We start from the raw sequence: 26,699 nt of genomic DNA on the forward strand, positions 1-26,699 counted from the left end.
AACCCACTAGATTTAGAACATTTTAGGAAAAAGGTTTTTGGTTCAAAATAGAAAATATTTTATTATTGGTTGAAAAGAGAACATAAAGAAATGGAAGTATAATTTTTTCAAATATGCCAACAATGCTATGAACAATACCCGTAAGAAAGAAAAGAAGAAAGAAAGGGGAAAAAAGTGGAGAAAAAGAACACAAAGACCAACATGCCCCAATATTTTGAGAAGTGAAGAGATAGAAAAATGGGAGGATAAAAAATGGAGAATGGATAGAAAAATGGGAAGAGAAAAAAATATTAATTTCTCTCATTTGTGTTTAGTTGGGAGTGGAAAAGTGGAGAGGTGTGAAAAATGAGTTTGTTCAAATTTACTCATATGTCCTTGTTAAAAAATAATACCTAATTAAAACAAAAAAGTAGCAAACAATAAAAAGAAAAAGCGACCACCCAAATTTATCAAAAAAGAAAAATCATGCCAAAAAAATCACTTCTAGTTAAACCAAAAAAAAAAAAAAAAACAAAACAGAAGCACTATCACCCCCTCCCTAAAAAAGAAGGCAACACATCCACGGCCCCAAGACAGCAAAAGCACCCAGAAAAGGAAAAAGACTTCGTAGATGTAAAAGGAGGAGGAAATGTAATTTAGTTATTGACTACAACTATTCATCTCCCCTTTATTCTTCCTAAACTGGGGAAATGCAATTTTGGTGGGCCATAGGAGAAAACATTTGAGCCCACCAATTTTTCATCATCTCATTGTCTCCAACCAAATACTCATAAAATTAGTTTTCTCTCAACTTTTCTCTATTTTCTATCACTCCTGTTTCACCTCCAACCAAACGGACTCTAAGGTTATGTTGTTTTATTTAAATTAGACACAATGGTAATGCCTACTCATAAGCTAGCAAAAAAAGTTAGAAGTTTAGTTGAACCACAATATTAGTTGGAGGACAGCCTTGATAATGTGGCTCTTTTGTAATTCAGTACAGAGTCATGTGTTGATTTATAAATTTTTTCGATCTTGATTCTAAAAAAAAAAAAACACTTCCATATATATATTTTTTATCAACTTCATCCCCTTTCAATATATTAAGCATTTCATAAAAAAAGAAAAGAAAAAAGAAAAAGAAAAAGAATGCATTAAGCACAAGTATATGTATTATTAGTATTAGGCCCCTAGTTTGACTAATAAACTAAAACCTGATAAAAAACTAACTTGGATCCAAAGATAATGAAACCTAATATATTTAAGTTATCCTAGTAAATTCTATATTAATTTTTTTTTTGGTTGAGAATCAATTCTATATTCAATTAAACTATAAAAATAATCTTAATTTGCAAGAATCAAATAAATTACAGATTTTCCCTAGCTAGGAAATTGTCCATAACTATTATTATAAAAAAACCAAATAAAAAACTTATTTTAATCTTAAAAGACTCATACTTAACCTTTAAAACCATACAACTTTTACTTCAATTGAACTTTACACTTGGACCCCATCAAACAGTAATATTTATTAGAACACACATGAAAATAGTAATATCGAGTTTATAATATATTACATAACTAGAGTATAACTACAAAAGGGTCTAATTTTTGTAGTTGTAGACTGGGGTTATAAATAGCGGACACTAGACACACACAACCAATGTGAGATAAATATCCCTACTTTTTTTTTTTTTTTGAGTAAACAATAAAATCTTGAATAAATAAATTTGCGAAATTGTAATAGATGGATTATCCATGGCAGCATCAATACTTTTGCCTCAAATACACTAGTTGCATCATAAATGATCCTAAAGTCACACATGGGAAAAAGACTCCATTAAGCTTGAAAATCCAAAAGCATTTGCCTTTTAGTAAACACTTACCCACCCGAGCCACCCAAAGGCTCCCAAATGTTTCATAATGAAACACAGCAGCTACATTCCAATCAGAAATCTTTTTCAAGCGCAAGCCACCTTCTTTCTTAGGTAAACAAACTTATTACCATGCGTTGTGCAAAGGACCTGACGTGTTCGTTAAATGCCACCTAAGCCTATCATGTATGCTAGTTAAACCAATCAAATCATACTTAAGGGGCGATTATAACTGGTGTTTTGAAAACAAGATTTCAAAAGAGTGTGTGCAACAGTGAGCGGTAACAAAATTTAACCAAATCAAAATTACCCAAATTAAAGAGGAAAAAAAATAAAAAAACTAGATTCCTTTCTTTGTAATGGGTTCCTTTTTTTCTCTGTTGGGTTGGCTGTACAATGTGGCAGATTACTTTAACAGTAGTGCCCTCTTCTTTGTACGCTCTCTAAACCTAAACATTAACAACAAAGCAAGAATAAAAAAAAAAAAACAAAAAAAAACGCAACCTCTGAGCAACCATGGATGTTGCATCTTTCAGCAGGGATGCACTAGAGTGCTTTTGTCGACCAGTTCTGCAAGAGATTGATTACCTCCTTCACTACACCAAAAACATAAACGAATTCAAAGATCAAGCACGAAGACTGAATGCTGTTGTGTCGGACGTCAAACATGCAGTTGAGCAGGCAGAAAGAAATAGAGAAGGAATCAAAAATGAAGTCCAAGTCTGGTTACAAAGAGCCAATAAAAAAGCCACTGAGGCTCAAAATCTTCTGGACAATGAAGTACAAGCAAACCAGAACCACAGATGCGCCTGTGCTTGCTGTTCTCCTGATTGGCTTTCACGCCACAAGTTGAGCAAGCAAGCAGTAAGTATTGGTAAAGAGATGGGTGTTATTTGTGAAGAAAAGAAGAGTTTTGAGACTGTTTCTCTGCCTGCAATTCCGGAACCTACAGCACCAGCACCAGCCGGTCATTTCATGTCGTTTGAATCCACCAAAAATGCTATCGAAGACATCTTGAAAGCTCTGAAAGATGACAACAACAACACCAACATCGTCGGGGTTCATGGAATGGGCGGTGTGGGCAAGACCACAATGGTAAAACAAGTTGCGGAAAAAGTCATGACTGAAGGTCACTTCCATCGTGTGGTAATGGCCACTGTGTCGCAGACTGTGAATCTCAAAAAAATTCAGAGTTCCATTGCAGACGGTCTAGAACTCCTTTTGACAAAGAAGAGTGACGAAGGGAGAGCAAAAGAACTGAGGGAAAAGATAATGGCAGATAAAAGAATCCTTGTAATTTTGGATGATGTCTGGGAATGGATTGATCTATCCAGCATTGGAATCCCAATTGGCAGTGACCTTGAGGTTTGTGAATCGAAGATCTTACTGACTACGAGACGAGAACATGTTTGCAATTCGATGGGATGCAAAGAAAATAGGATCCATCTCAATATCTTATCCCCGGAGGATTCTTGGGATCTATTCATAAAGACAGCAAACACAGTTTTTGACTCCACTGAATTTGAAGCTGTAGCTCGCGAGGTTGCAGGGGAATGTCAGGGCCTTCCCTTGGCACTAGTAACAGTGGCAAGGGCGCTGGGTGACAAAGATGAGGAAGAATGGAAAAAGGCAGCGAGGCGACTTAAAAGGTCAGTATCTCCAAACCCTGATCATCAGGAAAAAGTTACTGAATGCATTAAGTTGAGCTATGATTTTTTGAAAGATCGGGAAGCCAAGGCGTGCTTCTTGATGTGTTGTCTCTTTCCAGAAGATCACAATATCAGCAAGGAGGTTTTGGCGAGGTATGGGATGGGGCTGCGCTTGTTTCATCATGTTGACACATTGGATGAAGCTAGAGGAGATGCTGATACCTTCACCAAAAATCTCATAGACTCAGGATTGTTGTTAAAGTGCGATGAGGACGCGTTTGTAAAAATGCATGATGTTGTACGCGATACAGCTAAATTGATATCATCATCAGGAAGTGAGGAGCTTTTTATGGCACAAGCTGGTTCTGCTTTAGAAGAGTGGCCACGGCGAGACACTCAATTTGAAAGCTACACCGCACTCTCAGTTATGTTCAATGATATCAAAAGACTTCCTGATGAGCCAGTATGCCCTAAACTCCAAGCCTTGTTGTTGCAGGAAAATAAAAATTTGGGGGAAATCCCAAGTGGTTTTTTTAATAGAATGAATACCCTTAAGGTGTTGGATATAAGTGGGTTGCCGATATTGTCACTTCCACCATCAATTAGACTCCTAGAGAACCTTTGCACCTTATATATGGATCGTTGCAAGTCAAAAGATATTTCCATATTAGGAGGACTCAAGAAGCTGGAAATACTTAGCCTCAATAGATCTTTGATTAGTACCTTCCCAGAAGAATTAGCAGAATTGACTGAGTTAAGGATGTTGGATATGAGATCTTGTGAGTATATCCAAACTATCTCGCCGAACATAATATCAAGATTACATGGGTTGGAGGAGTTATACTTGCAAGGAAGCTTTTGCCAATGGGGTAATAGGTTGGGGGGAACCAACGAAGAAAGGAATGCAAGCCTGGAAGAGTTGATAAACTTGCCTCAACTAACAGTTTTGAATATTGACATAGAAGGTGTTAATTGCTTGCCCCTTAATGTAAACTGTAGTCCAAAGTGGGAGAAGTTTGACATATGTATAAATGCATCATTATTAAACAGGCTACTGAATGCGAGCTTGTCCATATTAAAACGGGTACGAACAAGGACCTTGTATATTGACACTACAATGAGCAACTTACCAGATTGGTTCATTAAGGCTGTGGCCGAGAAAGCAGAGATGCTTATCTATTCATGGTGCTGGAATTTCAAAAACATTCTTGTTGAATATGATAAGGGGAGGTTGTTTGGTTTGAAGTGTCTCTATATTCAAGAAAGCAACAGTGAACAATGTTTAATACCCTTAGCAGCTGAGGGTATCCCAAACACTCCAGTGTTTGAAAAATTGCTGGAATTACACATTCACGATATGGAATCTGTGAAAGAGATATGTGTTGGTCAACTACCACCTGGGTCCTTTGAAAAACTTAAATTCTTGGAGGTGCAACAGTGTAGTAACCTGGAGAACTCCCTTCTGCATTCAAACATGATACAGAGGTTGAATAATCTGGAAATGCTGAAGGTAACTGGGAATTCTATTAAGGAGGTGTTTGGATTTGAAGGATTAGAGGAAGGACGTCGTTACTTGGAAAGGTTAAAAGAACTCAGATTGGACAATCTTTCTCAATTAGCAAGCATATGGAAAGGCCCTTGTCAGTTTGCAGATTTCAGAAATGTCAAAATTGTGATTGTCATTAAATGCAACAAATTGAAATTTCTCTTCTCACCCTGCATGTCTCAAGGTCTTTTGCAATTGGAAGAGCTTTGGGTAGAGGATTGCTCTGACTTGGATGCAATTATTCAGAAAGATGGTGGAATTACTCTGGATAAAATTACATTACCTCGACTAAAGACCTTAGCACTGCAAAATCTAGCACTTCTTGTTAATTTCTATGATGGAAATTCTTCCTTGGAGTTCCCTTTTCTGGAACATTTGCATGTGCGAGCCTGTCCAAATTTCAGAACATCTGACTTTCACAGCTCCAAACAAGTCCACTTTAACAATGAACGCCACTATAACCTCCTAAAGAAGAGGTATGTTTCCATCATGGTTTTCGCTACATTCAGCTTTTTATCCACATTTATTTTCCTCATGTAGTAGAGAATACATATTTTATCAAGCATTTTATTTGTTCATGCAATTGATTATGTCTGACATTCTTCTTGGTGTCCAATTTTTCAAACCACTTTCAATAGTGATTCTAGCAATTTCAGGAAAACGTGATATCACTAGGCGATTCCTAATTAATTTGAATGTGTGTATATAAACATACATACATACATACATATATATATATATATATATCCTACAATTTATTAATTCTTTACCCTATTGCTTGTTAATTTTCTTAAGACTGAAAGAACCGGAAGATATGTCAAATGCTGTGGAATAGAGATGACACTGGATAGGCAGCTCGTGTAGAAGTGTGCTGCAAGCTGCTTTCAAATGCATGGACTTGAAGAGGCTGTCATTTGGATTCTTAAGGAGCTGCATTTCTTTCAAAGAAAATATGTTGTTAGCTTCTTTATTCGTCGTCTTTTAATGTTGTATGGCAATTGTGTAGCCAGGATATCTGAATTAGCTTGTTCAAATGCTTGATGTACTTCTAATATGGGATTGTATTTTAATCGAAAATTTTTTATTTCCTTCTAATATGGTAACAATGTTTAGATGTGAGATTCTACAGAAAATTAGAGTTTATATGTGAGAACTTTTGGAAAGTGAGATCTTTTGGAAATGCTGAGAGTGATATACTATCATGTGGACACTAGGGTGTGGTAATGTACAAGTGTTAGGTTGCTATATCTGTTTCATTAAAAGAGAAAAGAAAAAAGGAAAATGACAATGAAAATGACTATTAGGGTTGGAAGAAGCTCAATTGATAGATTTTGGAGCTCAATTACTGTTTGTAGTCATATTTATTTGTGGGCTTGGTGCACCTTGGTTTCTTGGACTTGATCATTCTTCTTATATGAGGGAGAGTATGGGGGCCTTGATCAGTGACACATGATGGGTGGGTATTTGCCTATATAGTAAGGTTAGCATCTTCTTCACTCTTGAATGTTACACAAAACCATAGATCTCATTATGTCTAATGATTGGGTGGCTTGTCCCATTAAGAGCCCTCTTTTAGAGTAAGAGCATAGAGGGGGAAGACTCATATGAGTAGTGTTCCGAGTGCAGAAATGTGATTCATTGTTGTTGATAATTTGTTCATGCTTTCTCATAGTGTCTAGAGATACAGTGTTGATGGTCACACTTTCAATTCTTTACTAGATATTTTGGCGTTTACCATGACTTGATCATTAATTCTTTTCCCCTAATTAAATATTTCAATTCCTCAACCATAATGGAATTGAGTGAGACCAAGAAGAAATATAACAGCCATCTGAAAAATGCATATTGAAGGGCCGTTTAGACCCCAAATTTATCAATTTACACCACAACCACAAGAAGTACCAAATCTGTAATAATACTTCTGATTGTTTACCTTTGTCTTTACTTATCAAAAAAGTAAATGACATCCAAATTTGGTACTAAAGTGCAAAACCAATGGAGAACAATTCCAAAGGAAAAAAAAAAAAAAAAAAAAACACTCTTGAGGGCGACCCATAGTAGCTTACAAATTTTTATACACCCCTAAAGCTAAACCCCCCCGTAGAGTGAACAGAACATAATGCTAAGTAATTTTTATACATTTGAATCAAAGTGCTATTTTTGTGTCACATTGTTTGGTCCTTATATTTTCTCCAAATTTATATTTTTCTCTCGTGATCATAGTTACCAATTCACAATACTTTTGTTTGATTCTTAAAGTTGGTTTTATGTTATTTAATGGTTTGGAAATAGGTGTTAAATAGAATATGACGCAACTTTAGGCTAGCCTCTAACTTTCAAGTCAAGAAGAATTGATTAAAATTTTAATACAAAATCATTCATAAATGATTTTCAGGATTTAAATGAAGGTCCAAAATTAAATATTGACAAAATGATTAAGCAATATATGTATTGAAAATTAATTATTGTCCTTTTTTCATAGCTTGTTAATAATGAATAAACTCTAGTATTTCTCATTATTAAATGGTGAAAATCTGTGTTTGAATTTCATTACCAAATTTTAACTCCCTAATTTCTTTTTGAAAGGTTTATTCAATATTTATAACAATAATAAAATTATAAAAAAGAACAACGTATTCTATTTTTCAGTGAAAAAATAGTGGAAGATGTACACTATTTTTTCTTGAAAAAATGTACTCTAATTTTCTATCCAAACTTCTCCATTCCTTTGGCAACTTTGTTACCACAAATATTTTCACAATTTATTAAAGTGGTAAGTTATATCTAAGTGATACACAATCACTTTCATATGATCCATCATTCATATCATGCCAATACTGCAATACAAGTTATTGAAAAAATAGTGTCACTAAACTTATTATTTATTTGGAGATTGATGAATAGGAAAATGGACCTTAATTTTTTGAGAAACGCGTCCTAAATTTTATTACAATAATACTAGGCTACCAACAAAAATTCATAAATTAAGGAGTAGTGTGGAATATGAAATTTTACGGTGATCTTATCTTTAATTCTTTATTAATTTTACTAATGCATTTTATATTTCTGAAAAAAAAGCATGTTTCATCATTTATAAGAAAACGTATCAAATCCTTTTCAATAATATGACTTAGTTCTTTTAGGATCACACATTTTATTACAAATTTTTGCTACAACTTTACGATATGTGCATTTTTGATTGGTTATCACTTATATATGAATTCACTACTTTTTTTTTCCACCATTTACAATCACATATGTCAAGGTTGTGACACAAAAGTTGTGTCTATAACTTATCACTATATTAATTATAAAATGTGTCCAATTTCTTTTAAGATCTTAATTGTCTTTTAAGCAAAATTTTGCAAATGTTTTCTTTGATAAATCTAGCTAGAGTTTAAGTATCGGTTGGCGTGGTCGATATTCTTCCCTTCCTGACCAGAGAGGAATAGGGAATCCGACAACGTATCATTGCCCAATGTATTTGTCTACACCATGATGCTGGACAGGACAATGTGCTCCAAAGTTAAACAAGGCACCATGGCAGGTCCTAAATTTTCCTAGTATTCCCAATTTCGTATTAGTACCAGATACTCTATGATCAGGACTTTACAAAAAACAAGACAATGTGCTCCACAGTTAAACATGGCACTATGACAGGTCCTAAATTTTCCAAGTATTCCTAATTTTCGTGTTAGCACCGGATACTCTATCAGGACTTTACAAAAATATCAAATTTACTTGGTAAGCACAAACAACACTTAAACACCGTTTGAGAATTTTATACTTGTTGAAGTCTGCTACTTCTAACGGTTTGTCTAAACTGTACATGTTTCACAGAAACTACGTTATGACAATTATATGCGCAAGATAGTATAATTGTCATTATGAAAATTATGACTCCACATGTGTTGGTAGTCCAGTGGCAGGAGACGCCTCACCGGTGATCGGTGCCAGCGGTCTAGTGGCCAGAGATAATGCATTGATGATCGGTGTCAATGGTCCAGTGGCTAGAGACGCCGCGCCAAACCATACTAAGATTTATAAATTGGTTACATTAATTTACGGTTTGCCAACATAGTCCTATGGATTTTACAAATGTTTAATGATACTTAAATTGGTTACATTAGTTATTAATTTGTCAAATGTTTAAAGTTATACACATGAAATTTGTAATATCCCTAACATAACTCTTTTTTATTTGCAATCATTAGGAGCCAAGACCATAGGTTGAAACTCAATAAAACAAAAAACAAAAGAAATATTTTTTAATTTTAATTTTTATATTTTTGTGCTAATTTTCATATCCTACAATTTCGAGAATTTCCTTATGAGATCCATTAAGAGCTCTCTTTAGTCTTGACTCTAAAGCCTCATCCTTTTTAATTCGGTCGTTCATATATAAATTATAACCCTTCGTGAATCTATTGTGGTGAAGTATTATAGTATAAAAGAATATAATGTTATTTTATTACATAATATAACATGACTTGGGTGATTTAGTGTTTATTAATTTATTTTTTTCTTCTCATATTATTTTCTATAATTTTCTTATTACTCTCTCTCTCTCTCTCGATTTTTTTAATCTTTCTTGCAATCTACTTTATATTGATGGATCATTGTAATTTTTAAAACTTTATTTTGGGTCCAAACTTTTTGTTTTTGTATTTTTTAGTTCCCCATTATAAGTAGTATCTCTCTTTCTCTTGTAGTTTCAGTTTGATTTTTGTTTGAGTTAATACTTGATTATTTTGGAAGTAAGAATTTGAGTTTATATCAAAACACAATCTTGACTGTGCTAATTATAGATCAACGCTCGGTCCATTTTGGTCTGTTTCAGTCCACTTCATTTATTCAGTTTGGTTTGGTCTACTTCAATTCACTTCGGTCATTTTGGTCTACTTCAGTCAATTCAGAGTGATTTGGTCTATTTGGTCCCGTTTGGTCCAGTTGGATAACTTTTCTCAATTTTGGTCCATTTGGTCTTCTCTCGTCCTGTTTATTCCACTTTGGTCCATTCTGCATAATTCAGTCCATTCAATCCACTTCGATTTATTCGGTCCAATTTAGTGTACCTACTTAAAAATGGAAAAATAGGGTTGAGAGTACTATCAATTATTTGAGGAATATAAATTGTAATAATATGACAAGTTCCTTAAGGGATATTATAACCCTTCTCTACGGTCAGCGTGCAGTGTGCTCTGTGTTTAGCAAGTTGTCCTGGAACTTTCTTTAATGATACTTAATATCAGAGCATCGCTTGGTTTCACCGCTACTTACAAAGAATATATTCAACACATGAAAGCCTGGTTGTGCGATCCTTACTTCTCTACACACTAATATATATTGTGATTAAGAAGCTAACCTTTAATATTCTGTGAACTTACTGGCTTGCAATTGCAATGGCGGCACGAGACAATCCCTTGAGGAAGTTGGCAGATGCAATCGAGGGGCTTTCCAGTAGTGTAAACTCAGAGAATCCACACCTCAAGATCAGTGATGTAGTTCATGTTTGCCGTCTCAGTACTCCTTCCATCTTCTTCCTAGGAATCGCTTTTAAGTTTGCGGACTGGGAGCTCCAAAGCAAGGTACTGTGAAGTGTGAACCCATATAATTACTTACAATTAATATCTTCTATAACATTAATGTTTCTGAGGTTTTGCTGTAATTTCTTTGTTCTTCATCATACACTACTCTAACTCTGACAACCAATGAAAGGTGAATGATCTTGAGGAAGCCTCGAAGACATACGACACAGTACAGGCTTTACTGGAAGCTGAGACTGAAAATGGATCTGCCAAAAATACTGGTAGTCATAGCAGAAACCTGGTGCGGCTTAAGCGTGTAATTGACTTGGTGAGGGTGATGCTGGAGCAAGTTCTTGCTAGCGGGTATGCCAAAAATACTCATGATTTCGGTTTAAAAAACCATGTAACAAACACTACCTATAAGAATAATGATAATAATAATAATAATAATAATAATAATAATAATAATAGTATAATTTTTCACATAAAAGTTTAATACACACTACCCTTGCTCCCAATAAAAAAAAAATTTAAGAGATGTGAAAATAATTGATATTTTTTTTTTCCTTTCAGAGATGGATGAATTGCATATATGATTCTAAAAATAAATAAAAAAAAGAAGAGGAAAAAGAAAGGTGGTGTGAATTGCATTTGTTATTAATGCTTTAAAACCATGCATGTTAATAACGGTAGCGGAAAAAATGGAAGTTAATTCGTATGCCTTTAGGGAGGAATATTTGTTTTTAGAATGTGAGATTTACCTAAATACTAATATTGAGACATCTATTTTCTTTAAAATAAATTGAAAAAATTACTCAGTTTAAAAGTTTTAAGAGTATACCAGTAAAGTGATACAATTAACATTGATCTCACTTCATCTCACTTCCTTGATTGCTTTTCTCAGCATTTCTTTCTCTATTCTTCTTAATATTTAAAATTTTGGTTTATAACAAAATCCCAAATTTTAAAGTGGTGAAAAAGCGAAGAGATATTAAGGAGAAAAAAAAAGATTTAAAGTTAAGAAAAAAATATAAATAATTGTTGAGCTACCACACCAACAATTTTATTCATTAAAAATTAAATAAAAAATAATTCTTTATATGATTAACAAAAACATTTTACATTTGAAAAACATTTTCAATAAAATATTTAAGGTGTTTGGTGCAACATTTTAATTTTTCACGTACAAACCACCAAAACCAACGCCTTAGTCACCAGAGTTAGCTAGACTACTTACTTCTATTATCGGACCACTAGATCCAGTGATCAGATCAACAACTCTGCCCATCGAACCGGTGACCTAGCCACTAGATAGGGGGAGAGCTATTATGTTTTTTTGTAAAAAAATTTACTAAATTTATTAGGTGAAACCTTTTACAATATTTTACAAAGGATTTCACGGTTAATGAAAAATATTTTCAAGTTTGATAAATTTTGCAATGACACAAATATAGTAAAATGTTGAAACCCACAAATTATCTAAAGCACCTATGATAGACCCATCGAATTGAAGCTTAAAAAAAAATTAGAAAGAAGAAAAAAAATAAAAATAAAAATAAAAACTTACCAATATTAAATTCTATTTAAATTTTTTTTAATAATAATAATGCATTTGACCCACTTTCCATAAGTCATCATTCATATGTTTTTTTTTTTTTTTTACCTCAACTTAGTTAATGTCCTCAACATTCATATGTTTATTACCTCAGACATCACTTAGCCATAATTGTTGGTGGTAGTTTCTTTTTTTAGGGGGAATGTTGGTGGTAGCTTTAACAATGAGAATAGAAGCTTTGTGGATAATTGTCCTCCCATGAAGGCCATTAAGGCCACTTTCTCATTTGCCTCTTGTATTTTGTTAGGTTTTAGATCCTTGTAAACTAGATTGTTTAATCTAATTAATTAACCAAGTGAACACTTAGGTTTATTATTCAATTCTAGGTTAACACAATAAAATCATATCATGTAAATAATGCGAAAATATAAAGAACACAATAATATGATAACCTAGAAAAACCAAACAGGTAAAAAACCTAGGGAGGATTTAACCTAGCTATCCTTAGGGTAAAAAGTAAATCCAATATGAAAGAATTGAAATTTGTACAATAGAACTTAGACCACTAACATCCTATTGCTACCTTGGATAGAAAACTTACTACCATGATCACATGATAGCTTTGAGTCTACGGACTACTTCTTTTCTTGACTTTTGCAATATAAGCACACACACTTGTGATAAAAAAACACAAAATCTCCTGTTTGTGACTCCTAGACCACCCTTGAAGGTTTAGATCATTAGCACCTTTGATGACTAGAGAAGGCAGCAACTTCTACAACACCAAATCTTGAGATTCTTCAAGGAATAACACTGGTAGAAGATACGAGAGGGTTTTTTGGGTACAAAACCCTAGATACAAAAGAGACACACTCTAAAAAGCCTTTTAAAAATGTGCTTAGGGTTTCTTTTATATATTAGTAGTGTTTTACTTGAAACCCAATACGTTTAAGTAGAGTTTGGGTTGAAATAGAATTCTGTAGACAGGCGTTTCGATCGGTCGAAACTGTTTCTCGATTGGTCCAACCAGACAAATTTCAAATTCTTCTTTCTGCAGCTTGTATGTTCTTGTATCTTGACTTCTTCTTTTTTTACATTAATCTTGACTTGAATCACCTAGAGCATTGTCTAATAATACCTATAGACTCTAGGATCTATATCTAGACAAGTTTGTGTTTACGATTTGTCAATTGTCCAAAACTTTTAGAATCTAACAATCTCCCCTTTTGACAATTCGTGACAAAACTTACATACAATATGAAATGCTCAAATACAAGAACAGCCCAATACAATAAAATACCCAAATGCATCACAAATCCCAATCTAAGACTCCTATCCTAGAAGTTGCAAGAAGAGGTAGAATGTCTTGATCAGAATGTACCTGTCTTTCCTGAAAACACTCAAAAGAATACATCAACGCGTGTGTGGAAAGAAAGACATATAAACGAAATGAAGCACAATATAAAAACAAAAGTAAACTAACCCTCCCCCTGCGTTAGATACATATTATCCCCCTTTCAAAAACAATTTTATCTCCCCCTAAACAAAACATTTTAAAAACCTTCAGGATTCCCACATTTCATCTATTTTAATACAACTCAAACAAAGAGTAAACAGAAAACATACGCAACAAAAGTCAAGAGAAAATAGAGAATCAATGAAACAAATGAATCCAGCTCTATAGAGAATAGAAGCAACTCCCCCTATGAAGAGCAACAACTCCCTCCAAGAACAACAAAGGTTAAAAACAAGCTTCTCTCCCTATAAAAATAGGAAAAACAAAACAAGTTTTAGGGAAAAAAAATAGTTTTGGGGAAAATTTAGGAGGTGGGAAAAATATAGACACACAAACCAAACTTAACAACTAAGTTAAGGATGCACATGAAGAAAATTATTCTCCCTTTCAATAAATGCAAACTTGACACTATGTGTCCCATAAACAGATGGTCTTTTGAACTCAAATCAAGTAGAGAAAATATTTGAACAATTATTATCCATCATATCTCTTTAGAATAATATTTTCTACAGTTCACACATAAAAACAGCATATACTAAATTGTACAAAACTCAAAAATTAATCAATCAATTTTTAAATCAAGTGTATGCATGTTATGTGTGAAAAAAATGAGAGATATGACTGCAAAACTGCAAGGTGGATACAAAAAACAATGCTATGCATGTGAATCATAAACATAAATGATGCATGAAATTTTTTTTGTCAAATATTTAAAAACTAAAAATTTTTCAGTTTTGATCAATTGAATACCAATCGAGTCAGGTAGAAGCTAGACTTGAAAAATCTGGAAATTTTTGACTGATCAAAAATCACACTCGATTGATAGAAATTCTAAAAAATTGAACTTTTGAAAAACTGCAGAAGATTATGCAAAAACTACTCAAACCAAGGAATTTCATTAATGATGTGCATGAGAATGAGTTTAAATGTTTTTAAAAAACATGAGTTCTTAACTCAAAACTTCAAAAACAATATTTTCACACTTTTTACCCCCAAATTTTCAACCAATGAACATATTTTGTATCAAAATCATAGAATATATAATCTTGGATGGCCAAACCAAATTCACACACAATTTCATGTACTAAGTTAATAAAAAATAACTTGTGAAGTGTGTGCAACTAGTAATAACATAAGATACATGTGAGGTGATATGTAGATAGTAATTAATCACAATTTCTACATTATTCATTACATAAATTTGAAAGTGACTATCACCAAAATAGTTACATCATATAATTCCCACATCTCCTAGAAAACAAGCTTGAAATCATGTAAATTTTTTATTTATTTTTTATTTTAGCCTTATAGTGTACATGCATTTTTATTTATTTTAAGGCTACACCTTATTTTCTTTTTGTGTATGTGCTACACTTTCTTGAGCACAAAATCTTACGATATGTATTAAGGTGTTCATGATTGGCTAGTAAACAGTGGTGAGATATTATTTATGCTTTTCTCTTTAGGATTTTTTAGTCCTTACGATCAAAAGCATGTGACTTCAAAATCAAAATCATGTAATAAAAAACTATAAACAACTCTCACACAACATGCACTACATAGCTAAAACTAGCAAAGTGCAGAAAAATAAACTCATCTAAGTTAAATAAGGTACACAGGCATGTTATGTAAAGATAATATAGCCAACTTTAACTATACATCCAAGATATTTAATACAAAAGAAATAAAAAAATTTTTGGTTTAAAAAAAATTTTATGACCAAAACTAAAAGCACACATTATGCTAAATGATTAAAAATGCAATGCATGACAGTGCTTAACTAAGCTATAGAAGGTACACAAACAAGAAATACCAATTTCTTAATTAACCCTTGAGTACATGTACAAACTAGTACATACTCATACAAAATTAGAAATAACTTAGCACTTATATAACACATACTATTCAACTTTCTTCACAATTTCAAGCATGTTCTAAATCAAGAGAGAGATATTATAACTCATGTAATCCTCAAAACAAATAAAACAAGACACAAAATAAAATATTTTTGTCTTTTTGAAAATTTTCAATATTTTTGAATTTTTTGAATAATCAAAACAACCTAAAAAAAATAAAACAACCAAAAACTAAAAGTAAACATGTCTACAAATAATTGAAAGAATTAAATCAGGGATAAGTCAGCAACACTCACCTTAGAGAATCTTTTCTCACCCATATAGCATGAGTCTTTGGCTTTGTAGGTGAAAAACAATAAGAAGCAAAGTGTATTTAAGGGATTGTAAACTTCTTCTGAGAGAGACTAAAATCCTGCAATTTCCTTTCACAAGCTTGAAAAAGATCAACGGAAACAATAGTGTCATTTTTATTTAAATCATCACAATAAAAAACAATAAGAAACTTAAAATTATCCATGATAATAGAGATCAAGGATCAACTCTAGGTATAATAACCTAAATCAAAAGCTAATCCGCTCTGATACTACCTGTACGTTTTTAGATCCCTGTAAATTCGATTGTTTAACCTAATTAATTAAGCAAGTGAATACTTAGGTTTATTATTCAGTTCTAGGTTAACACAATAAAATCATAACATGTAAATAATGTAGAAATATAAAGAACATAACTATATGAGAACCCAGGAAAACCAAACCGGTAAAAAACTTAGGGAGGATTTAACCTAACTATCCTCAAGGTAAAAAGCAAATCCACTATGAAAGAATTGAAGTTTGTACAATAGAACTTAGACCAATAACATCCTATTGCTATCTCGAGTAGAAAACTTACTACCACGACCACATGATAGCTCCGAGTCCACAGACTACTTCTTTCCTTGGTCTTTGCAATATAAGCACCCACACTTGTGACAAAAAAACACAAACTCTCCTGTTTGTGACTCCAAGACCACCTTTGCAGGTTTAGATCATCAGCACCTTTGATGACTAAAGAAGGCAACAACTTCTACGACACTGGATCTTGAGATTCTTCAAGGAATAATGCTGGTAGAAGATATGAGAGAGCTTTTTGGGTACAAAATTCTAGATACAAAAGAGGCACACTCTTCTCTCTTTGAAAAGCCTTTTAAAAACGTGCTTAGGGTTTCCTTTATATACTAGTAGTGTTTTACTGGAAACCCAATATGTTTAAGTAGAGTTTAGGTTAAAATAGAATTTTGCAGATACGTGTTTTGATCGGTCGAAATTGTTTCTCGATCGGTTGAATCAAACAGATTTCAAATTCTTCTTTTTGTAGCTTGTATGTTTTTGAATCTTGACTTGAATCACCATGAGCATTATCTAATAATACCTATAGGCTCTAGGATCTATATCTAGACAAGTTTGTTTTCATGATTTGCCAATTGTTCTAAACTTTTAGAACCTAACATACTTGTAACACTTCTTTGATGAATCTGGTCACATAATGTCACACCCCGAACCCAATTGGGTCCAAAGTATGAGAAAAGAACCATTAAAATAAATCATAGGGGATTTTTCTGACCCTTCTTCTGTGTTTGTGTTTGTCTTTGTGTTTGAGTGAGAAAGAAGAGGGGCAGCCGGTCAAGAGGGAGAGAGATATTTGTGAGGTTGTGTGGTTAGGAATGAGTGGGTAGGTGGGGGTGTCACGTGTGGGTCTAAAAATCTAACCATTTTTTTTTCCTTTCTTTCTTTTTGGTGTGTATGGTAAAGATTAGGGTTTTACACATAATCTTGTTAACATTAGGGCTCACCTTTATCGTGCGATAAAGCTTTGTAGATAATTGTCCTCTCATGAAGGCTATTAAAGCGACTATTTCATTTGTCTCTTGTATTTGTAACACTTCTTTGATAAATCTGATCACATAAGCTTGTTAACACTTGGGCTCACCTTTATTGTGCTTAACATTAAAGAGATATGTACATGGTTGGTCTCTCTTGCCTTCGTCCACTAGTAAAGGGACTTACAAACAATTTGCTCGTAGATTCCAGTTAGTTTAGCTAGTAAACTCTCTTGTTATTGAATGAGAGATTTAGAAATCAATCCCTGCCAATACAAAAAAACAATTAGTATCTAAGTCTAATAATAAGAAATTATTATTATAGAGTGAACATCATAGGTTTGAAATACTATCTTATCTAAAAAAAAAAAAAAAAAAACCTACTTGCTTACCTTGACAAATGAACCTTCCAATCTATGTGAACATCGTGGATTCATCCACTCTATTTTTCTTATTATTGGGCTCTCCCTGTAAAACTTCCTGCCTTGTGTCCTATTTTCAATCTGCTTGGTGAATGGTGATTTTGATATTCAGATTCATGTTATGCATGTAACGAAGTAAAATACTATTATATCATATAATAATATTATTGGCCTTATATGCATACTATTCTCTCATAGATCATTGTTATATTTAAACGTAAATTACTATATAACGCCTTCCACCATGACAGGGGAAATTCACTCGTTGAGCCATTTACAGCAGCTTATGAGCAAGTTTTTGCCCCATACCATGGATGGACAGTTAAGAAAGCTGTGATTGCTGCATTGAAAGTACTTCCTTCTAAGGACCTCTTACTTCCGTTGTTAAATGAAGATGGTAAGTATTCCATCTTATATTCTTAGCTTCTTTCTTTTCGAAATGTTGATAGTATTGTATATTCTTGAAATGAGGAGCAGATAACACACTTGCCTCACGTATTGGGTCGAAAGCTTGAGCACTGAACATAAAGGATACCAGTGTTATGATCCTAATTCCTATTTCAAAAAGACTAGCTATACGATACCTTTTAATTTTGGCTTCTATATAGGAGCATAAAATGTGCAATCAATTTCAACATGTCCCCCTATCAAAAAAAAAAATTCAACATGTCCTACTCTTCCTCTCCTTTCCATCTTCTCAAACTATTGTTGATCCTTATCTTAAGTCTAAACCCCTAAAGCATCTATAAATTATACAACCAATCAATTTTCATCTGAGTATCTTTTGCCTGATTTTCAGATAATAATGTTATTTCCACAATAATTTCACAAAAAATCTTGTGGCAAGTTGTTTTTTGTTACTAGTTCTAAATTGGGTCCACCAATGACATTAGCATTTCTGTTTCAAGATACCAATAAAACACTAGTTCCTAATAAGTTTCATAGTACCGGTCACCTCACTTTCTATCATGCCTTTAGTAACTTTATGCGAGCCATACTCTTATTGTGAGGCCTCCTCTAATAATACATAGTATTTTTCTGAGTTTTCTAATAGTTTAGTTTAAAAATTTGAGTTCTGATCATATCTATTGTTTGACATATGATAATCTCGGTTACACTAGTGGTGAATAAAGTTTTCACTCTAGCAAAAATTGACTTCCTTTGAGGTTAATCAGAACAACAAATTCAAAATCTTTGCATATTTAAAATTTAAATATTTATTAAATGTTTTTGGTTTTGGTTTTGTTCTTCTAAATTTTCTTTAAACTTTATCAGATGATTCAGTGAAGGAGTCTATGCAAAAGTACATTACTGCGTCAAAATCTGTTCTGCAGTACGTGGATAACATCTTCCTATCAACCGAGACTGGAGCTGAGCTGCTTAAGCTGATCTAATTTAAACTACACTCTGGCAATTTGCTTATGAAGAACAATCAATTTGCTACATAAACAATGTGTGATTCATAATGATGTAAAATTTGATAACTATATGTTTTCTTATCATCATCTCATATGGGATTTGGAATATCTATTTTCACTTACTATAGCAATCTAGCCTACCTAACCACTCGCGTTTTACCTCCTCTCTCGTCATAATCATTCCCGTGATTAAAATTTTTTTTTGGTTTACATTATATTATATTGTACACTTATTGCAAATGTGTACAACGTAAAATTTATAGTACTAGTACAATGTAGACCTATAAATATATACCCTTAACTTATAGTGGGACTACTTATTCAAGTGAGAGGAGTGAGCATTGATCCTGGGGTATTGAATAATTTACACTCATAACTATGCATATTATTTATTGATAAAGTATTTATGTAATATTATTTATGAACTATTAATTTCTCATGTACAATAAAAATATTTACTTCAAGTTAATCTCTACATCATTCAAAATAAATTTTTTTATCGAGTATGTTTGTAAAGCATAAACTATCTTATAAATCATATTAATCACAATTAATATTCTTTACATGTTTTGACAAAAATAATTTTTTATTATAAATTTTTTATTAAATAAATTAGAAATTACATGGTTAGAATTCTAATAGTCTTAAAAATTATGAAACAAATAAAAAGTTAATCAAGCTATAAACAGTTTATACACAGAAATAGTTTATGAAACCCCCTATGGTTTTTTTTAGGCAGAAATACTATTTTCGTCCCTATATTTTCACCCCATTTCTACTTTGGTTCCTACTTTTTTTATTTTACCGCTTTTAGTCCCTAAAATAAAAAACACATTCTGTTTTAGTCACTGTCATCTCACTAACAGAAATTGTCTACGTAGCAGACGGAGTGCACTGTTGGCACACTAAAAGCTATCGTGGCCATTAAAATAATAATAAAATTTTTTATTTTGCATTAAAAAATGCCACATCGGCATCTAAATTAAAAATATTAATTTATCAATTTGAACTAAATAAAAAAAATTAAAAACAGAATTAAAAACCAAAAGTTACATGAATTGAGATCTAAGTGTACCTTGAACAAGAACAGCAAGAACACCAACCTGGATTTAAGAACACAAAATTAAAATCCAAAAATCACAAACCCAAAAAATAAGAACATAAAATTAAACTATAAATCTACATCAGTTTAAACATGAACAAGAAATTAAACATGAAAACAAAATTTAAAACCTAGAAAATTTGAACCTTAGAGCCAAAACCCAGAATTAGAATTCATACCAACATTCTTGACAAACCCAGATAAAATTAATAAATTAAACATGAGCGCATTAAATATTTGAACAAGAACACAAACTTAGCAAATTTAAAACTCAAAAAATTAAATTCAAACCCAGATTCAAACTTAGATTCAAAATTTTAAATTCGAACCCATATTTCAAATCCCCACACCACCAAAACATCAAACACAAAAACCAAACACAGATTTTCAGCCCCCAAACACAAAACTCAAAACCCGAATTTTCTTATACTTTATGAGAAACCAAACACAAACCTCAGATCCAAACCTTAGAATCGAAACCAAACCACCTCCAACCTCAGATTCAAAACTATAAAACCCAAACGAAATCAACCTCACCTGACAACAAAACCACCTCCTCTCTTAGCTGCCGTTGCTTTCTTCTTGCTCGTGTTTGCTTGGGATGTGGGTTTGAGAGGACGAGGTAGAGAAGGTGATTGACTTTCGGCCATGATTGGGATCGACTCAATAAGAGTGAGAGAGGAAAAGAAGATGGTTGGGATCAGGCTTCGTGAGAGAGGGGATCGGGCTATGTGAGAGAGGAAAAGAGAGACTAAGAGAGGAATGGGATTTTGTGGGTTTAATGAAAAGGAGACTGAAAAGGAAAATGTTTTTCTTGTATTTAAATCTGAGTTTGTGTTCTTGGTGTTTTTGTTCAAGATAAATTTATATCTTAATTTATGTAATTTTTAGTTTTTAATTTTGTTAAAATTGATAATTTTTTTTTTTAAAATTTAGATGATGACGTGGCATTTTTTTTAATGCAAAGTAAAATTTATTATTATTATTTTAATGGCCATGTTAGTTTTTAATGTGCAAATGGTATATTCAGTCTGCCATGTAGACAATTTCCGTTAGTGAGATGACGGTAGGGACTAAAACAGAACGTGTTTTTCATTTTAAGGACTAAAAGCGGTAAAATAAAAAAGCAAAGACCAAAGTGGAAATGGGGTGACAATGTAAGGACGAAAATAGTATTTTCGCCTTTTTTTTAATGTGAAAATTTAAAGGGTTTCACACTTTCGTGATACATTAAAAAACCTCTGCGGAGGGGGGGTCAAGAGCTACACAATTAAAAATTTATACATAAAAGAATACCAAAGGAGAGTTGAGTGTTACATTCTAAACTTTAAGGAATTTCATGTTTTATGGAGAAACCAAGGGAGATTTTCTCAACTTTTTCCTATTTTTGACTAGTAGAATAACATCGCTCTTGTCATTTCTTGATGTCAATGAAATGGCTAAGACTACACAAATAGACTCACTGAGTTTTATCTAGATTTGTTAAAGAGCCTTGTTAGAGACACTGAGAAAAGTACAAAAATATTCACTCCTTTTAACACTCACAATACGTTTGGATGCAGCGTTTTCCAGCTGCGTCCACGTTTTTTTTTTTTCCACGCGCATATGTCACAGTTCATTGGCCATGAACAGTGATTTTAGGCCAATGAACAGTACATTTTGGGATGATCAGTAATTTTTACACATTAAAAAATTATTTTTGTACAGTGTTTTCAGTTTTCAGTTTTCAATTTTCAACAATAAGTTCTATCCAAACGGACTCTCAGTTCACTTGAATTGTTGAATCCCACCACAATACAGGGCATTCACAATACCACTAGACTTTGCGTTTGTTAAATCAGAGTAAGTTGATATATTTAAAAAGGGGAAAAATAAGGAAGAAAAAGAAAAGGTGGTAAGCTATTAACTAAACACAAACCTCTTACTCCTACAATTTCTCATGAAAAAGAATTTTTTTTTTTTTTTTTTCAAAACATTTCTATCACACTACCCAATTGTTGACATGTTGACTTTTTTACTTTTTAACAAAAACCTTATTACTTTAGTGAATGTTCTTATATATTTTGTGAAGACAAATGTATTAACCTATTCTTTATGATATTTGAAAGACGTTTAAGAATGAAAATCGAATTTCATAGTAAATTTTCCATGTGGTGCAAACTAAATGATTAAATGCTAAAGCTTGAGTTCAATTCAAGAAGAGTAGTATTTCATGTTGATGCATATAGAAAAATAAGGTCTTCCAAGCCCATGGACAACATAATCAGTCATTTAAGACCCGCATTAAGTGAAAAAGCAATTACCAGAGGAATTTATGAGTGTAACGGACGACTATTGCCCAACAACTAACAATGACAATCATTAAAGGTGTCATGACATTATAGAGCCATAACCATCCCATTAATAGGGTTTGCAGCGGTCACTCGAAGGGCAAGTATATAATACACACCCACCAGTATGGCCAATGAATGGAATATATAGATAATTTCTCTCCTGAAATTTAAGTTTAGCACCGGAGGCTCTAGCATTATACCAGATTACCAATTACCTAAATATATAAGCAATCCTAAAGTCATTCTTCTGGAAAAAGCGATCTTATCATGACATAAGATCTTCTTACCATCACTCACCCCAATTTTATGAATATTCTAACATCATCTCATAGACTTAGAATAGCTCTCCAGCCCCATGTGCAATCCTGTGGAAGCTTGACAATCCAAAAGCATTTGCCTTTTAGTAAACACTTATGCACCCAAACTACCCAAAGGCTCCCAATATGTTTCATAACGAAACATAGCAGCTATATTCCAATCAGCAGTCTTTGCTAGAAACATTTCCTTGCCATAGAAAGTAGTTGAAGCTTTGTTCTGATGTTTTAATAACCTTTCTAGGATAAATGAAATAGATAGACCAAAACATTAGGATATTATATAAAAGCTAGAGGACCAAGAAATGATCCTAGCCAGTAGCCATGATCTTGTCTAACAAACGTTGGCAATCCTTCAAAGTCCTGTTTACCAAGAATTATAGGCAGGCCTAAATATCTAATAGGCAGTGGTCTCTCGTTTAATTGCTAAGTCTCAAGAATTTTTAAGTTTCAAATCCTGAGGAACAATAGAGCAGAAAACCTCACTCTTGCTGGGTTAACAGCAAGAAAAACAGTAGCTATGAACTCTTCTAGAACTTCCTTACCATGTGGATTGAAAGGAGATTAGCAGCAATCAAAATTTACAAAGTTATCCACAAAGCTTAAGTGAGTAATCTTCAACTTTTTACAGAGAGCATCAAACTTGAACAAGTTAGGTCCTTGGACTTTATTCTTTATAAATCTAGTGGAAGCTTACATAGTTAACACAAATAGATAAGGGAAGAAGGAATCCCTTTGCCTAAGGTGATAAGGGAGTTGGCTTTTTAAGTCAATGTCAAACACAACCTAAGTATAAGTCTCCATCATAAAGCAAACTTTTGTTGATAAATAGCAAGCAATACAATCTCCATCTAAAGTCAAACACTGAGAAGAGGTTGAAATATAGCTATGAGAACCTAATTAACTCCTAAGCTGCTGCAAGGGCAATCACATTTCTAATTGTACAATATAGCAACAAAAAAAAAAAATTATTCAAGCTTTTAATTATTGACTTCCCCCATATCCTCATAATATCGGCACAGAGAGCAAAAATGTTGACACATCATATGCGTGGAGGTCACTTGCCATCATTCCAAGGTCCAGCCTTTTTAATTCAATGCATGGGCATAAGAAAGATCTGAAAGCCTTTATTAATCTTGAATTGTAATGTAATCTTGAATTCAATATGACTTAAGCTCGATCAACCAAAACCCTCAAATTATTTACCAAGGCTAGTTTCTGTACAGAAATTAGAAAATAACATACAAAGGTTCATATAAAAACAGAAAATTTTCAATCTTTAGAGGCTTCTAGACTTAAAAACTCTAATATGAAAAACCTAAAACTTCTTTTATTGATGCTAGGGATACCACAAATTTTACAGCATAAGACTTACAAATTGATGTGTACACCAATCACAAAAAAATCATTCAAACATTCATTGTTGAAGTCCACGCAATCACATTCATTGTCATATCAGTTCGTAAACATTTTGTAGTAACTTTAACCATTTCCAACTTCTTTTAGACAACAAGTAATGCTACAGACGCAACAATTTTCACAACAAATGTGTTAATCATTGACAAGTTTTTACTTGTTCTCGTCTAGACCTACCATTGACGTCACTTTTTTACCTATTAACAACAAATTACCAACCCAACAGTTGTGAAATTTTTTGTCTCTAGACTTAACGTTAGGCAACACAAACAATACTTAGGGATTAATATCTAGGATTATAAAAAATATATATAACAAAAAATCAAAATTTCTTTTACTTACATTCCAGTTGTTTCAGTAACCAAGCACCCTAGTCTGAATTCCACTTCAAAAACCAAAAGCGAAAAGAAATACATTACTTTGCTGACATTCAATGCTTTCTGCAGAAAAATCCTTCCTTTGTTTTTTGTTTTTGTTTTCTGCTAAGTAAGTATTAACTTAATGAAAAAAAAAAAAAGGAAGGAACTAGCTTTTTTTTAGCGTTTTCTCAGTTAACAAACACTGCTCTAAGTTCAAACCTACTTCAGTTGTAATTCATAAGCAAAATTAACACATTGAGATAAGAGAAAGAGAGAGGAATTAGGGTTTTCGCGTACCTTTCTTCAATGACGAAAGCGAAATAGTTAAATCCTAGCCGTTCTTTCTGGGCAAATCATGAGAGGCTGAAAGACCAAATTGAAATTAGGGATTTAATTTCACAGTCTATAATGTTTGGGCCGAGGCCCATTAAATATTATAAATTGTACGATCCTGGATTTTGGGCTGTTGGGCTGGACCTAAATTCGGCAAATTAACACCAAGAACTAATAGGACAAAGTTTGAAATAATAAAGAATAAGCATAGTAGAGTAAATGTTATAGGTTTGTAATATTATCATAAAACAAAGAGAGAACCTTCGGTCAAGAGCTGGCATAAAGAGCCTTTTTTACGCCACCAATAAATAAATGCCACAACATATTTCTATTGAAAACCTAATATACTCTAGCACACATAATTATAACTCAATTAGACTCAAAATCTTCAAACACGTATCAAGCCTGAAGAACTAAACAACTCTAACGTCTAAACCCATTTCATCTCCTCCTCTCCTCTCCTCACAATCTTATTTTTGCTTTGTGGGCTATATACCAAGCAACATAAAGCAAATAAAACACCCACAACAGAAAACAAAAAAGCCACAGAATAAGAAAGAAAGACTCAAATTTTTTCCCTTTTATTCTAGATAACACACTCATATAATACATTCATGTCAAAACAAGAATAAGTAGTCAATATATGGGAATTTTTTTTTAAATAACTATAAAATCTAAACTATATTATTAGTTAGCCAAGGTTTGAAACAAATTTGGTATATAACAAATCGAGTCTTTTGGACTCGATTTTGGAATGCTAAATCGAGTACACCAAACTCGATTTCAACCTCATTCGTAGCTGATGTGGACACCTGGTCCACGTCAGCATAGAAATCGAGTCATGTGGACTCGAGTTCTGTGAAATAGAAAATGAGTCCTACGAACTCGATTTTGTACCACCTAAACTGAGAAATCAAAATGCTGAAGAACCAGAGATGAAAACCCAGAGATCAAAACGCCGAAGAAGAAATCCAGAGATCAAAACACCGAAGCAAAACCAAGAGATCAAAACGCCAAAGCAAAACGTAAAGATCAACAACGAAGAAGAAAGAAGCAACGATGCAAATCGGATTGGGCGCCGAATCAGTCAATGGAAATCAGATCGAGCGTGTGGTTTCTCGCCGCCGCCGCTCCAGTGGAGGAGAAGAACACGTACCCAACAACCCAGGCGCCGATTCTGACCAAACCCAAGCGGCGAAAACTTCAGGCGATGGAAATCGGATCGTGGTTTCTTGCCGCCGCTCCAGTGGAGGAGAAGAACGCGTTGATTTGTTTTGGGTTTTGTATTTGGTTTTGTTCATGGGTTTTGGGTTTGGGATTTTCATAAATGGGTTTGGATTTTGAGAAATGGGTTTGGGATTTTGAGAAAAATGGGTTTGGGATTTTTGGAGGCTTGGCAGAAGGGAAGAAGATGTGAACAAGACTTGAAATGGAGAAAGAAGGGAAGAAGAGAACGGGACCTGAAATGGAGAAAAAAGAAAAGAAAAAAGAACGAAGGGAGAAGATGATGAACAAAATGAAATCGAGTCCTAAGGACTCGATTTCTATTTGACAGAACTCGAGTCCAATGGACTCGAGTTCTATGTCTACGTGGACCGCCTTTCCACGTCAGCTACGAATAATGTTGAAATCGACTTCAAAGCA

At 33.2% G+C, this 26,699-nt stretch overlaps 2 protein-coding genes and 1 long non-coding RNA gene across 3 annotated transcripts; 2 read left to right on the forward strand and 1 right to left on the reverse strand.

Annotated features, from left to right (window-relative positions):
• Positions 1-2,308: 2,308 nt before the first annotated feature.
• LOC142642187 (putative disease resistance protein At4g27220) lies at positions 2,309-6,156 on the forward strand. The gene is made up of 2 exons (XM_075816539.1): positions 2,309-5,524; positions 5,844-6,156. The coding sequence occupies exons 1-2, from the start codon at positions 2,370-2,372 to the stop codon at positions 5,881-5,883; spliced, it is 3,195 nt and encodes a 1,064-aa protein (XP_075672654.1). The 5' UTR covers positions 2,309-2,369; the 3' UTR covers positions 5,884-6,156.
• A 4,045-nt stretch (positions 6,157-10,201) lies between these two features.
• Positions 10,202-19,320, forward strand: LOC142642430 (accelerated cell death 11-like). The gene is made up of 4 exons (XM_075816781.1): positions 10,202-10,636; positions 10,767-10,939; positions 18,032-18,177; positions 19,056-19,320. The coding sequence occupies exons 1-4, from the start codon at positions 10,451-10,453 to the stop codon at positions 19,172-19,174; spliced, it is 624 nt and encodes a 207-aa protein (XP_075672896.1). The 5' UTR covers positions 10,202-10,450; the 3' UTR covers positions 19,175-19,320.
• LOC142642431 (uncharacterized) lies at positions 12,647-25,097 on the reverse strand. Its single transcript, XR_012845656.1, has 5 exons — positions 25,020-25,097; positions 20,274-20,301; positions 17,751-17,861; positions 15,800-17,624; positions 12,647-13,892 (listed from the first exon to the last, which is right to left on the reverse strand). It is a non-coding gene; the product is annotated as an uncharacterized LOC142642431 (long non-coding RNA).
• Positions 25,098-26,699: the final 1,602 nt, after the last annotated feature.

The sequence above is a fragment of the Castanea sativa genome, chromosome 7, assembly GCF_040712315.1.
Source record: "Castanea sativa cultivar Marrone di Chiusa Pesio chromosome 7, ASM4071231v1".
In the NCBI taxonomy this organism is placed as follows: Eukaryota; Viridiplantae; Streptophyta; class Magnoliopsida; order Fagales; family Fagaceae; genus Castanea; species Castanea sativa.